Source organism: Grammomys surdaster, unplaced genomic scaffold, assembly GCF_004785775.1.
Source record: "Grammomys surdaster isolate TR1022 unplaced genomic scaffold, NIH_TR_1.0 125767, whole genome shotgun sequence".
In the NCBI taxonomy this organism is placed as follows: Eukaryota; Metazoa; Chordata; class Mammalia; order Rodentia; family Muridae; genus Grammomys; species Grammomys surdaster.
This window is the reverse complement of record NW_021620598.1, coordinates 722,912-738,829: the sequence shown is the minus strand read 5'-3', so window position 1 is coordinate 738,829 and position 15,918 is coordinate 722,912. Positions and strand designations below refer to the sequence as shown.

The 15,918-nt window shown below is 49.7% G+C and overlaps 1 protein-coding gene across 1 annotated transcript; it reads left to right on the top strand.

The window, feature by feature from the left end:
• Window positions 1-3,064: 3,064 nt before the first annotated feature.
• On the top strand, window positions 3,065-14,536 carry Mcat (malonyl-CoA-acyl carrier protein transacylase). The gene is made up of 4 exons (XM_028788780.1): window positions 3,065-3,478; window positions 6,058-6,145; window positions 10,161-10,378; window positions 13,343-14,536. The coding sequence occupies exons 1-4, from the start codon at window positions 3,065-3,067 to the stop codon at window positions 13,763-13,765; spliced, it is 1,143 nt and encodes a 380-aa protein (XP_028644613.1). The 3' UTR covers window positions 13,766-14,536.
• Window positions 14,537-15,918: the final 1,382 nt, after the last annotated feature.

Below are 15,918 nucleotides of genomic sequence, written 5' to 3'. Positions count from 1 at the left end.
AATGGTCTATACACATTTTCTCAGGGTAGGCCTGAGATTAAAAACCTTTTGCAGGGAGGAATGTCTGGGAAGGGAAGCTCATTGGCTAAGCCCTCCGGGGCCTCTAGGAACCCCATTAGCATGGAGACCTCTGTTTTGGGGCCACATGGCCATAGGTCACATTTTCTTATGTGAGGATCGTGGCATGTGTTCCAGACTGGGAATCTGGCAGGGAGCAGGGAGTCGCTGATCCTCAGTTGTGTGCCCACTGAGTCTCTGGGTCTCAACCTGCTCTACTTACCAAACTTCCTTTTACAGCCCACATCACTCTGTAGACAGAGGTGGCCTTGAACTCACAGAGATCTGCCTGCCTCTGCCCCTGAGTGCTGGGATTAAAGGCATGCACCACCACTGTCAGGCAGGAATTTATGTTCTCATAAAGATTCCTTTGGGCCAGGGAGATGGCTCAGTCAGTAAAGCATTTGCTGCACAAGTTTGAGGACCTCAGTTCAGATATCCAGAGCCCATGTAAATAAGCCAGGTGTGGGAGAGTGCGCCTGCAATGCTAGCATTCGGGAGGAAGAGTCGGGAGCATCTCTGGAACCAGCTGGCCATGCATGAGCATCTCTGGAGCCTGCTGGCCAGCCCTGCTAGGTGAGTCAGTGAACTCCAGGTTCAGTGAAATATCCTGTCAAAAACAAGGTAGAAAGCGATAGAGAAAGACAACCAATATTGACTCCCTGCCTCTGCATACGTGTACACATGCATGTGTGCACATACTGCCATGGTGCACAGATCCCACTCAAGCATACACATATGAATACCATGTGAAAACAGAACAGTCCTTGGTTGTCTATTTCTGGACCCTAGGCTGAAGAACTCTGCACCATTTTCACCCCACCACCGGATGCCCTGGTCATGTTTCACACGGCAAATTTCCTCTAATGGGATATGACCTTTTCCTTATCAAAAGCAAGACCTCAAGGCTAGAAAACGATGACCCAGCAATTGAGAGTATATCTTGCAGAGAACCTGAGTTCCGTCCCCAGCACCTCCATCAGGTGGCTCAAAATCACCTATAATCCCAGAGCCAGAGGATACAACACCCTCTTCTGGATTCCCCAAGCTCTCACACATATACAGATAACTAAAAAATAGCCACGTGTGATGGTACACTTCTTTGATCATAGCACTCAGGAGACAGAGGCAGGTAGATCTCTGTGAATCTACATAATGAGTTCCAGGCTGGCTACATAGTGAGGTTCATTCTATCTATCTATCTATCTATTTATCTATCTATCTATCTATCTATCCACCCATCCATCTATCTATCTTACACACACACACACATGTGTGCATGCTTTCACACATATATTAAAACATAAAATGATAAAATAAGACTGGACAACCTGAAATGCTTATTTGATTTTCTTCAAACTCAGTGAAATGTGCTTGGTGATGTGGAGTAAGTACTAAGTGGTACATCTCCTCCAATATATCAGATTCATATATTGAGCCTTAATCCCCAGGGTGAAGGCATTTAGAGGTAGTTAGAGGACACAGGAGGGTCAGGGCAATTAAGTAGACATAGAGCCTTCATGAATTAGATTAATATCCTTATTAGAAAACGCCCCCATCTATCATGTGGAGATTAATAGGACTTCCCTACTGACAAAATAAGCCAACTCAAGCCCAATTAAAAGTATAAAAGCTGGTTTATTGGGGGCAGCTTTCGGGCAGGTTCACTGGTCTCAGAAAAAAAGGAGGCCAGGGAAACTGTCATGTAGAGAGGGAGGCAGAGAGGGGGGAGCAGAAAGAGAAAGAGAGTGTCTGAACAAAGAGAGATCTGGGGTGGCTGTACACACCTGGCATAGCTGGCTAAGGCAGGTGATGAGGGAAGCAGTTGCTGGGTCCCTGAGAGCAGGCCAGTGGAATTGCCTGTATACTAACAAGAGTTAGGGGATGAGGGGGTCTGGGTTTGGAGCCTAACAGATATAGAAAGCTAGTCATCGCAAACACTGAATTCAGTCTTCCCAGACACTGAATCTGCAAGTGCCAAGCTTGACCTTGGACTTTTCAGCCTCAAGAACTCTGACATAATTTCCATTATTTAGGCCGTTAAGTCTTTGGCATTGGTATGCCAGCCAGAGCAAACTGAGACCTACCTCCACATAGACTTTCTCATCATGAAGACTGTGGTGAGAGTATTGGGGGTGGGGGTGGATTTCCTGGGCACCTTAACAGACACTGGCAGGAAATGAGAACAGATCAAAGTTCTGGAAATGGAGTGCAGGGCTCAGGTAAGGATCAGTGTGACCCAGACTCAAAATAGCTTCCAGAGACAGCATAAGCAAAACTTCCAGTCTTCATTCTGTGACTAACTATGTGGTACTCAATCTTTATGACATTTGTCTCCTTTTTTGTAAACTAAGGATTTACTTACTATTATTTGAGACAGGGTTTCTCTGTGTAGCCCTAGCTGTCCTGGAACTGCTCTGTAGACTATTCTGGCCTCGAACTCAGATCTGCCTGCCTCTGCTTTTGAAATGCTGGGATTAACCGTTTGCGCCCCTACAACTCGGCCATAAATTAAGGAATTTAAAAAGCGAATCTGACTTGGTTCAGATTGTGGACCTGGTTCCACGACACAGAGATTTACTGGCTTCTTATTATGAGCCAGACACCTTAGTTGTGCTAAGCACAACTAAGATAGCAAGAAAACTGTTTGCTTAGTAGAGTTGGCAGAATCATGGGCAAAACCAAACCAAAACCAAAAAACAATCGCGGTACTTTCACGTTCTATTGGACGGTGATGCATAATTTAGTACGTAAATACTTATTGAAGGCTCACTATGAAGTGCTATCTCCGGTTCCTAGCTGGGGAGGTTTAAGGAAACTCACGAACCACTCCAGAACCAACACGCAACTGCAAATAGTTTGAGAGCTGCTAAGATTAGTTACATAGGAACGTTTTTTTCCTGGCTGCTTAGGTGACCCGACCGGAAATACGCGAAGGACCTCCCTGTTGCGCAGCCGCAGTGCGTCTCAGCCGCCGCAGTAACGAACACCCGCTCTGCGTCTCGGTATGAACGCCCGTGTAGCTCGGGCCCGGTGGGCCTGGGCCTCCTGGGGCCGCCGCGCCGCCTCGAGCCTCCGGGAGCCGCCGCCGGACGCCGTGGACGTAGCGGAGCTGCTGCGGGACTCCAGCGTGGCCGAGGAGGGAGTCCAGGAGGCGGTGGCGCGGCGGCCGCCCTCGCGCTGCTCCGTGCTGCTCTTCCCGGGCCAGGGCTGCCAGGCGGTCGGCATGGGTGGCGGCCTGCTCCGCTTCCCGCGTGTGCGGCAGCTCTATGAGGCCGCGCACCGGATACTAGGCTACGACCTGCTGGAACTGTGCCTGCGGGGGCCTCAGGAGGACCTGGACCGCACAGTGCATTGCCAGCCCGCCGTCTTTGTGGCTTCGCTGGCCGCCGTGGAGAAGCTACATCACCTGCAGCCGGCGGTGAGCCGAGGAACGAGGACCGAACCCCGCCTGCTGGGTCTCAGGGCTCCTCAGTCTGGTTCTTATTGGTCCCCTTTCTGTCCTCGTTGATAGTATTGTAGACCTACTGCACAAAATAAAGATCCCTGCTCCAGGGGAGTTTGCATCTTGAGCAGACAGTTCACACTTAATTCACTGAGTTAACATAGCACATTAAAGATTTATGTGTTGGGCTAGAGATATGGCTTAGAAATTAAGAGGACCTGGGTTCGGTTCCCAGAACCCATGTAGTAGTTCACAACCATCCATAACTCCAGTTCCATGGGACCCGATGCCATTTTATGGCCTCTAGGGGTATCAGGTATGTGCACCACGTGCACATAACATATAAACACGCAAAACATCCATACACAAATTATTTTGTTTTTTTGTTTTATTTTTAGATAGGGTTTCTCTGTGTAACAGTCCTGGGTATCTTGGAACTCGCTTTGTAGACCAGGCTGGCCTCATACGGAGATCCTCTTGTCTCTGCTTCCCAAGTGCTGAGATGAAAGGCTCATGCCACCACACCTAGCCACACACATAAAAAAAAATTTGAGGGGCTGGAGAGTTTGCTCAGCGGTTAAGAACATTGTCTGCTCTTCCAGAGGATCCTGGTTCAATTCCCAGCACTCACATGGCAGCTCACAACTGTCTATAACTCCAGTTACAGGGGATCTGGCACCATCATGTAGAAGTACATGGAAGTTACAATACAATGCACATAAAAAAATTTAAAAACAATTTTTTGAAGATGTGTGTCAGAGAAAGAAATATACAGTAGGGTAAGGGCCATGATTTTACATGAGGTTGAGTTGCTGGAGTAATTATTAAATGCTAAAGATTTAGGTATGGGTATTTTGCAAGTATGTTATGTCTGTGAGTGACATCCATGTCTGGTGCCCCCAGGGGCCAGAAAGGGATACTGAACCCTTTGGGTTTTGAGTTAGAGACAATTTGTTACTATCTTGTGGGTGCTGGAACTCAAATCTGGGTTCTCTGGAAGAGCAGCTCTTAACTGCTGAGCCGACTATCTCTCCAGCCCTTTTAAGATGTTTCTATAAGATGACTTCCTTAAATGAAATCTATTTAGAAATTGATGTTAGAGGCTCAGGGATGGCTCAGTCATTAAGAGTATTTGCTGCTCATGTAGAAGTTAGTTTCAGTCCCCAGGACCCTGGCTCATAAAATGCCTGTAACTTGAGATCCAAGACATCCTTTGCCCTCTTCTGGCCACACACACACAATCTTTTTTTGTTTGTTTTTTGAGACAGGGTTTCTCTGTGTAGCTCAGGCTGTCCTGGAACTCACTCTGTAGACCAGGCTGGCCTTGAACCCAGAAATCCGCCTGCCTCTGCCTCCCAAGTGCTGGGATTAAAGGCGTGCGCCACCACTGCCTGGTGCACACAATCTTTAAGAAAGAAAAAACAGGCAGATGTTGCTGAGTTCCAGGCCAGTCGGGGCTACATAGTGAGACCCTGTCAAAAAAGACAGAAAATGGCACAGCAGCTATTAGAGCATGTGAGTTCACTTGCTGCTGAGATAGAGTAATCCCAGGACAATACATATTAACTGGTGCCGAGACCCTCTGTTCTACCTTCACAGTCACCTTCTGAGGTAATTGTTAGGAGTGACAGGAGGCTCAGATAACAGGAACGATCATGGTCCTGTGGCACATTCACTCAATGCTTCTCTGGGCCGAGCCTGTGCTGAGATTTTATAGATACTAGCATTACCTACTTTATGTTAGTAGTAATGTGAACTAGGTCTGGGGTACTAAATCTGCTTTTCTGTGGCCTGGAAAATCATATTTTTTTTATTTTTTTTATTTTTTTGGTTTTTCGAGACAGGGTTTCTCTGTATAGCCCTGGCTGTCCTGGAACTCACCCTGTAGACCAGGCTGGCCTCAAACTCAGAAATCCACCTGCCTCTGCCTCCCAAGTGCTGGGATTAAAGGCGTGCGCCACCACCGCCCGGCCAAAATCATATTTTTAAAATGTATGTGCATTGGTGTTTTGTCTGCATTCGTGTCTCTGAGGGTGTTGGATCCTCTGGAATAGAAACAGTTGTGAGCTGCCACAAGGATGCTGAGAATTGAACTAGGGTTCTCTGGAAGAGCAGCCAGTGCTTTTAACTGATGAGCCATCTCTCCAGCCCCCAGAAAAACATGTTTTATGCCTGTACTTTTGTTTTTGTTTGGGAGCATGAGAAGGGTGAACTGTCCTGTAGCTGTGTTGGCACTGAATCCAAAACTCCTTAGCTTTAGCCTTCTCTAGTGCTGATTACAGCCATGAGTGGCCCTAGGCACTGTGCTTGTAATTCCTATACCCCATGTGCCCAAGAAGCCACTCTGGGCAGAGGCAAGAGGAACCAGAGCTCTGGCTGGTGGTGTGACTAGGATTGACCTTAGCTGCCTTGCTAAAGTCCTCATCAATAAAGGGGAGTACCAGAGAATTGGCTCATGGTGACACTTAAGTGCCCTGACAGTTATGGGGGGGGGGGGCATATCCCAGGACTGAGTTCTTTGGAAGATTCGGCCTCATAATCTGCTGTCTCCGCAGGTCATTGAGAACTGTGTTGCTGCGGCTGGCTTCAGCGTGGGAGAGTTTGCAGCCCTTGTGTTTGCTGGAGCCATGGAGTTTGCTGAAGGTACACAAGAAGTGTCGCTTGTTCAGGTTGTGTTCTTGCTGGGCTCAGTGGGGACAGGGGACTTTGTGGACAGTGGTGCTGGATCCATGCTAGGGGTGTTGGGAAGGGAACATAGGACTATAGATGACACTGGATCTCAAGGACTGGATTCCACCGATCCCCTTTGAAGTCTCTAGGATTTGAGGTGTGTTTGCTTTCCATGTGTAATTCATGAGGTCCAGATTTTCTTGGCTGCCATCCTTCACTGTCCTCTGCATTGTTTTTTTAATTACATAAAAGTGTGTGTGTGTCCATGCACATACCTTAGCGTGTGTATATGTATGTGTATGCATGTACATGTCTCGGTGTGTGTATGTGTATATGTGTGTATATGTCTCAGTGTGTGTATATGTATGTGTGTATGCATGCACATGCCTCAGTGTGTATATGTATGTGTATATGCATGTACATGTCTCAGTGTGTGTTTATATATGTGTGTATGCATGCACATACCTTGGTGTGTGTATATGTATGTGTGTATGTATGCACATGTCTCAGTGTATATATATGTATGTGTGTATGCACATGCCTCAGTGTGTGTATATGTATGTGTATGTATGCACATGTCTCAGTGTGTGTATATGTATGTGTGTATGCACATGTCTCAGTGTGTGTATATGTATGTGTGTGGATGCACATGTCTCAGTGTGTGTATATGTATGTGTGTGCATGCACATGTCTCAGTGTGTGTATATGTATGTGTGTGCATGCACATGTCTCAGTGTGTGTATATGTATGTGTGTGTATGCACATGTCTCAGTGTATGTATATGTATGTGTGTGCATGCACATGTCTCAGTGTGTGTATATGTATGTGTGTGCATGCACATGTCTCAGTGTTTGTATATGTATGTGTGTGGATGCACATGTCTCAGTGTGTGTATATGTATGTGTGTGTATGCACATGTCTCAGTGTATGTATATGTATGTGTGTGCATGCACATGTCTCAGTGTGTGTATATGTATGTGTGTGTATGCACATGTCTCAGTGTGTGTATATGTATGTGTGTGCATGCACATGTCTCAGTGTGTGTATATGTATGTGTGGATGCACATGTCTCGGTGTCTGTGAGGATAGTAGAGGACATTGTTTAGAAGTTGGTCTATTCCTTCTAACATGTGGATTTCTAGGATTGAACTCAGGTTGTTAGCTTTAGCCACAGGTACCATTGAGCCCTCTTGCTGGCCCTCCTTAAAATGCTTTGCATTTTAAGACTATCACATTCTATACCTGTCACACCTGGAAGATGTTCAATACATGTTATGAAAAAAAAAAGTAAGTGAATACTTTATTGCCTAGTGTTTGCAAAGCCTGTTTCAGCACCCAGCTGGAGTGCAGGAAACTGAGCTTGGGTTCTCTACAAGAGGAGTTAGTCCTCTGAACTGATGAGCTATCTCTCCAGCCCCATTTCCTAAGATCTTTTTATTTATTTATTTATTTATTTATTTATTTATTTTGGCTGAAACTGGGCAAAGTATCATATGCTTGTCGGCTTGGTTGCTCAGGAGGCTGTGGCAGAGAGATCACTTGTGCTGAGCTTGGGACTCGTGCCCTTAATCCCAGCCCTTGGAGAATGAGGAAAGGCAGGTGGATCTGTGTGAGCTCAAGGCCAGCCTGCTCTACATATCAAGTCCCAGATGATCCACCAGGGCTACATAGTGAGACCCTGTCTCAAAAAGGACGGGGGGGGGGGCCCTTTTGTTTTCATCTCGCCCATAGGTAACACTCAGTCTGGGGGTGGGGGAGAGGGAGGGAGGGAGAGGCAGAGATAGACAGACCACTCACATGCACGCGCACACACACACACAGACCACACACACAAAGAGAGAGACAGAGACAGAGAGACAGAGAGACAGAGAGAGAGAGAGAGAGAGAGAGAGAGAGAGAGAGAGAGAGAGAGAACATCACACAAATGCCTGGCAGAATGATTCACTGATTGACAGTCTACTTTATAGTTGAGTTCAGGGAAAGGACTTGAATGCACATTTCTAGGGAGATGAGACCCAGATGGATGATAAGCCTATGTTTACTGACACTGGTCAACAGGGAAGTGCAAGACAGCCCACACGAACTTCACTTCGTACCCTATGGGAGATGAAGGTTGAGAGTGTGCAGAAGTCAGCCCAGGTTCCTGCTTCTGGGAATGTAAACAGGAGAGCTACTGTACAGTTAAACTGTAATATGAGTGTGCACAGGACACGAGTCTAGTTGGTAGAAAGGGCAGATTAGAGCCTGCTGGGGTTGGGAGAAATGGGAAAGGTGTTCTTGAGGGAGTAGTGCTGGGCATTGAACCTGTGGCCCCAAGCATGCTAGGCAAGCACTCCGCCACAGAGCTATATCTCCACCCCAGTGCTGTTTTTAAAAGCATTGCTATCATGGAAGGGCTAGCAGTGTGCCCACGTCTGCCAAAACCGCTATGTTGCAGTACTGTGTGCGGTTTGCAGAATGACAGTGGGTTCATAGGTGTGTGTGAGTGTCTGTGTCACCGTCACTGCTTTACCACCCCCACAGGAGAGGGTCACACATACCCACTACCTCCAGTGTGTTCTGCTTCCTGTCACAGTTCTGCACGTGTATGCCCGACAGTTGCCTGGGACACAGAGCTGTAAATTCCATACGAACATACCCAAGTGCTGAGTGAATGGCGTGCATAGAGAAGGGTGTGAGGCTGCCTCCCCTCCAGGTCCTTGCTCTTCTGTCAAGCCCCAGGCAGTGCCTGTGTCTCTCCTTGTTCCGGTCAGCCTATCCTGCCCAAGGAGCAGACACTGGGAGAGGACAGGAGTGTCGTCATAGTCCTTCCTCAGTGTCTCAGCCCTGGAGCTGTACCTGAGCCCATTTCTACTCCTGCATTGGCAGTGCTGGGCTCTCATGCTCCGCATGGATTACTCCTGCCTGGTTAATGACAACCATGTTTTATGTGTTCATGTGCGTGTTTGTAGTTTCACAGCTGCCTGAGTGTCTGGTGCTCTTGACTGTTGCTTTTCGGCTTTTCTTAAGTAACAGCCCAGGCAGAGTGGATGTTGTAGGTCTGGATCACACAGCTCAAAGTTGGACCTGAAGCTAGGGCTTGCCCCACACCAAGTCTATTTTTCTCTGCCCCTCACTGAGCTCTGAAGCACTCACACTGATGTTTGCGACCAGGGGATTCTAGTTTTCAGGATTTTCTTGATCACTGTAGGGTGTTCCTTGTCGCAGGACTCCTGGTCTTTGTCCATCACTCTCAATAGAATCTCTGACAGTTGTGACAGCCAAAAAGAGGCTTCAGTCCTGCCCTAGGCAGGAAGCTCCTTGACTTAGATTGATCTGTCTTTTCATGTGTATGTGCTTGCATGAGTTTATGTGTACCATGTGTGTGCAGTGCCTAGGGCACTAAATTCCCTTAAACTGGAGTTTCAGGAACTTGTGAGCTATCTCAATATGGGTGATGGGAACAGAACTCTAGTCCTCTACAGAACAGAAACGTGCTTAGATGCTGAGCCAGTCTCTTGCTGCCTCTGCCTCCTGAGTGCTGGGACTAAAGGTGGGCGCCACCCCTGCCCGGCTTGTTTTTCACCTTTGTTCCTCCTCTCCCTTCCTCCCTACCCCTCCCGTTCTCTCTGTGGTTGTATGCATGTGTGTGTACTATGTATGTGCACCAACAGATGCTAGAGAAGACCAGTGTGTGTCTTACCACTCATTCAGCTGAGACAGGGTCTGTCCTTGAACCTGGAGCTAGGCTGGCCCACCTCCTACTTTGCTTGGTTATAGGTTTACAAGCCATACTTGACTTTCTATGTGGGTGCTAAGGGTTTGACTCAGGTCAGTCCTATGCAGTAAGTTCTCTTCTGTGCTGGATGTGGCCACGCAGCACACACATAAAGATAATTAAAGCTGTGGCCCTGGGGCTGGCAGTCAGCACCACTGTCCTTGTTTCCCTGAATGACGGCTCACCCTCCACTTCACAGTTAGACTTCCAAATGCACTTCCCTCTGGCTAGGTCTGTATGCAGTGAAGGTCCGAGCCGAAGCGATGCAAGAAGCATCAGAAGCTGTTCCCAGTGGGATGCTGTCTGTCCTCGGCCAGCGTCAGTCCAACTTCTCCTTTGCCTGCTTGGAAGCCCAGGAGCACTGCAAGTCTTTGGGCATAGAGAACCCGGTGTGTCAGGTGTCCAACTACCTCTTTCCTGACTGCAGGGTCATCTCAGGACACCTAGAGGTTAGTGCTCATGGGAGCCGCCCTCACAGCCTCCAGTCCTTTGTGCTGTAGTCTGCAGAACATGTCTGAGGGTGGAGAGCATGTGTTGCAGAGTGAGGGCTGCAGAGGGAAGCGGAAGCCAGGAGAGTGCCTGGTCCCCTGCAGACAGGACATTTGTGACCCAGCTGCCTGGCTTGTGGGTCAGGTCAGAGGGCTAGGTCACACCATGTCTAGGCCTTTCCATACTGTGTTCTGGCTTCTTAAGAGCCTGAGGTCTGGCTGCTCTTGGAAAAGAGCCGTCTTCTGTGATTTTGCTTGGCTTCTTAAGTGTCTGATTTTGCATTCAAGTGCTTGCTGCTCTTCTTCAGGTGTCAGCAGGACATTCTGTGTACCAGCACTAGGGACACAGACCCATTAGTGTTCATCTCATGAGAGGAGCAGCAGCGGAACAAGGCCACTCCAGTCCAGGAGCACAGTAACGGGCAGGGCAAGCAAAGGGCCTGAGTGGAGGGGTAGGAGCCCTATGGAAGTGGGAGCTGGGGACTCTGTTACCTGAGATGTCAGGAAAGTGGCCAGAAGCCATGTCCGGGCCAGTTAGCATGTCTAACTCCTGCACTGCCAGTCCACCATCTAGAAGGCGTCTTTATCCCATCACACAAGTGTAAGCTGAGGTGGAGAGACAAGAGCCAGAAATCTGAGAATCTTTCTGTGCAGCCAGTGCTGACCCTGCACTCAAAATCAAATGCCTCAGCATTTGCCACCGAAGCCATGGCAACCCAGCACTTGGGAGGTGAAGGCAAAAGGATGTGACATTTAGGGCCAGCTTTGGCTACATAGTGAGTTCAAGGCCAGCCTTACTTACCTACGACCTTGTCTCAAAAACAGAAACATATAATCAGGTGTGGTGATGCACTTCTTTAATCCCAGTACCTGGGAGGCAGAGGCAGGAGGATCACTCTGAGTTCAAGGCTAGTCTAGTCTACATAGTGAGTTCTAGGCTGGCCAGGACTACATGGTGGGAGCCTGTCTCCAAAACAAAACAAAACACACACAAACACACACACACACACACACACACAAACAGACATAGTTCTTTGCCACTAAATGCGTGTTCTCACACTGGTGGGTCCCTTGCTTGGCCAATCTTTTTGTCCCCACTGTCTGGGTCACCTTTGCTGGATGTCTTCAAACACCACCTCTGAACCTGTGAGCACTGCAGCCCCTTGTTGACTAACATGACACGGTAGAGGGTCACCATGCTCACCCCATGATTTGTCAAAGAAGCACAGGAGGCCCCAGGCAGGCAGAAGTCTGCTCTACCACATCCAGTCTGCTTCCTACACCTGGGAGACCCTGGCTAACATGCCAGGTGCTACTCTGGTAGCCTTGGCAGTGCTACCCCAAAAAGCTCAGGTGAAGACTGGGGTTCTACTGAGCCTAGAGTATATTTCCATCAACTGATACGGGAAAGGCTCCTTGGCTTTTGGCAGTATTTAGAACTGGAGCCTTTATAGAGGAGCCTTCTGGATCTAGAGACTGTGGCCTATCTTTAATGGCTTTGAGATGATTAATCCAGAACTCTGCCTGAGAGGCACTTGGGGACTCCGCGCCTCAGGAAGTGTCACTGAGCGGCTGTATGCATTGATGCCTCCATGAGGTCAAATCCAGGCATAGTGGAACAGATGGTGTTATAGGGTCAGAAAGTCTCCCAGTTCCTGAGGTGTGTCCTCAGTGGGTGTCCAACACTGGGGTTGAAAAGAACTGGAAACAGTAAGAGCCCAGGCCTCTCGTGGCGTAGAGTGCACACCTGCCCTGCCAGCTCCATGGCTGACTGCTGGGCTGGACTGGGACTTGGGACAAAAGACAGGATGGAGGTTTGGGCTTCATTGTCAGAAGTCCTACTCCCATGCCCAGGGAGCCGTGTGCATTCATCAGGGAGTGGGGCACAGAGATGGGCAGACAGCCAAAGCAGCACCGTCCGAAACCAGGAGAGATGGCTACAGTGTAATTACGAGTGGTATGGAGTGAGATCCACCAGTCAGTCCTAGGTCAAGACATACTGCATTTCTGTTTAACAGCCATGGTCACTTCTCAGTTGGGGCAGATCAACATCAGCTCCCTCCAAAGACAGCTGGGGACTGGAGGTGACAGTACAGTGGTTGGGGACTGGAGGTGACAGTACAGTGGTTGGGGACTGGAGATGACGGTACAGTGGTTGGGGACTGGAGGTGACGGTACAGTGGTTGGGGACCGGAGGTGACGGTACAGTGGTTGGGGACCGGAGGTGATGGTACAGTGGTTGGGGACCGGAGGTGACGGTACAGTGGTTGGGGACCGGAGGTGACGTTACAGTGGTTGGGGACCGGAGGTGACGTTACAGTGGTTGGGGACCGGAGGTGACGGTAGAGTGGTTAGGGGCACTTGTTCTTGCTAGGGACTCACGTTTGGTTTTCAGAACCCAGATGGTGATTTTCAGCCACCCATAACTCCAGTTCAGAGGACCCGATGTCCTTGTCTGTTGTCCTCAGGCACTGGATGTGCATGTGGCATCCATGCAGGCGAAACATTCATGCTCATAAAGATAAAGAAAAGACAGACTCAGGAAGGGACACTGACTGTGCAGCCAAGTTAACTAGGAGTAAAAGAATGAACTACGGTTAGAGCTGAAGAGTTTACTGGCCACATGTGGTGCACACCTTGTAATCCCAGCATTCAGGAAGTGGAGGCAGGAGGATTGAGTACAAAGCTAGTCTGAGCTCTGTACCATGGCCTTGTCTCAAAAGCCAAGGGTTGTGGATGGAACTCAGTGGTAGAAGAGTCTTGCTTGTATGCACAGAATTCCACCTCAGCACTGTGCATGCATACGCAGACACACACACACACGCACACGCACACGCACACACACACACAGCCGTACATCCATGAGGATGCCAGCAACAGCTGGAACCTTGGCTTCTGTGAGATTCCTTTTATTTTCCCCTCCAGGCCCTTCAATTTCTCCGGAAGAATTCTGCTAAGTATTACTTCAGGCGCACCAAGATGCTGCCTGTAAGTGGAGGTTTCCATACCTGCCTCATGGAGCCAGCTGTGGACCCCCTGATGAAAGTTCTAGGCACAATTAACATCAAGAAGCCACTGGTTGCTGTCCATTCCAACGTCAGTGGGCAAAGATACACACATCCACAATACATCCGAAAGCTGCTGGGGCAGCAGGTGGTGTCGCCAGTGAAGTGGGAACAGACCATGCACTCTATCTACGAGCGGAAGAAAGGCATGGAGTTCCCCAGCACCTTTGAGGTGGGCCCCGGGCAGCAGCTGGGAAGTATCCTGAAGTGCTGCAACAGGCAGGCCTGGAAGTCCTACAGCCATGTGGACGTGATGCAGACCGTCATGGACCCTGACCACTGAGGACCTCGAGTGGCGTGGCCCCAGGGCGAGCCTCTGCGCCTGCCTGCCTCTTTTCCTCAGACTTAAGGACAATGGACACTGCAGTCTCAGCTGTGGCTAAGCCTTCCTCAGAGCATAGCCTTTGAGTGCCAATGTGTGACTTAGCCTATCCTCCGACTGACAGGGTATCTGGCTGCTGGGGGAAAGAGCACCGTGCAGACTACCTCAGCCAGAATGCTGCTCTGCGTCTGCACTCAACCATGTTCCTCAGTGAATCCAGAAGGGCTAGCCTGGGGCAGTCTTAGACTTATCCTGTGGGTGTTATGGACACACTGCTTGGCTTCAAGCCAGGTATGGTGCCAGAGGAGCTTCTCAGCCGCCTGTGACACACTGCCCTCCCAGGGCCAACATCTTAGCTCCTTTGGCCTTGAGTCTGTCTGGTGGCCTTGTTCTTTGTTCACTTGACCAGTGGGAGATCGAGTCCATATGCCATATGTTCCTGAGAAGCACATACTAAGTGCCTATGTACGCCCTAGAGTGGGTCATCCTTTGTATAAGAAACTAGGAGACCGGTGAAGGGGTGGGGTGTGTCTAGGCAGGAAGGATGGCTGGGCACTCTGACCTTCCTAGGCCAGCCCCTGTTCATTCACACAGAGACACTACCACCAGCAAGTCTTCCATGGACAGTGTGTCCCATACTGTGTCTATGGCTTCCCTCAGACTCTCCACAGCAGGAGTGTAGCGAAGGTCCTGGGAAGACACATAATACACATGAGCCATTCTAAGCTGCCAGCTGGCTTTCTCTTTCAGTGATGGGGAGTCCTGGGAATGAGGCCCATGAACTTGTTTTGTTGTTGGAAAGGCCTGTGCCTGATCTGATAGACTTGTCAGCAGAGCTGTCAGCCTCTGGACAGGACCTGTCCTACTGCCCAAGTGTCTCATTCTTGTACAACTGTCATTGGTCTTGACCAGTGGTACTTGCAGGCCTTTTGACCCCCAGATGCCCAGTGCAAATAGTTTGTACTGTTCTGAGCACACTGTCCTGCTGAAGCTGGAGAATGGTGTTAGCAGCTCTTGAGTTTGACACAAGCAGGCAGTGCAACCTGCCTGTAAATGAGGGGGATTCTGGAAAGCTGGCAATGTTTGCTCAAAGGGAGTAGGTCCAGGGTCTGGAGCACCTTAGCCTGTCTGTCTGTGGGGACAGGTACTATCCTCTCAGAAGCTTGGGCTCACCTCTCCTGAACCCAGCATGAGGTCAACTGGCTTACAGACCTAAACCAGAGTAGCCCATGACAGCACACAGGAAGTGGTCGGTCCCATCCAGTGTGGTCACATGACAGGATCCAGACATTCCCACAGCCTTGTCACCCGACAAGTTGCCCTCCTGTCCCAGAACCTCCATCTCAGTGTGCCCTGGGCCTGCTGCAGGCAGGCAGGCAGTTACACACTGCTGTGACAAACATGACAAGTCTCCATCCCCACTCTTGAGCACTGGAGCAGTCCTAGTGCTGCTGTTAACTGGGGCTGGTCTCACCGAAGTCTGTGAGCCTGTGTAAGACAGCTATGGGTGGTGACCTGGCTTGGGCTCTGGAGTTTAGTTCTGTGCCCTGGAAGAGTAGGACCCAAAGCAGGTGGCCTCTGTTTTCTGAACAACTTCATGGAGACCCTGTGGGGCCCAGGGCAGCTGTGTGAGGATGGGAAGTGGCACCTGCTGGGCTGAGGCCACTTCAGAGATACCCAAGGCTTAGGAGCTGTGGAAAACCCAGAGAAACAGGCTGACCTGCACCTGAGAGGGGGTGCCCCAGGTGCTCTCGGTGTGCCCCCAGCTTCCACTGCATGCAGTGAAGCTCCAACGCCTGCTGCCACCATCTCCCCAACCCTCCTGGAGGATCAGAGGTGCAGTAGAGTTAGCTAGCTCATGTCCCAAGGAATGAGCCAGCTCTGATGGCCAGTGTGGATCAGTCACCTCTGGTCACAGTCCTTCAGGCCGAGATCTCACCAGCCGCTCTCCTAACCCTTGGTCTTGATGCCAGGTTGCCCCATCTCCAAAACTGGCTTTTCCCAGGAAGGCATTTCCTTCATGGTCCCATCCTCCTGGGAAGGGCACTGGGGCTGCTAGGTAAGGCCAAGGTGGGAAAGGGGAGCTCAGGACAGCAGGGGTGGGTACCTCAAAA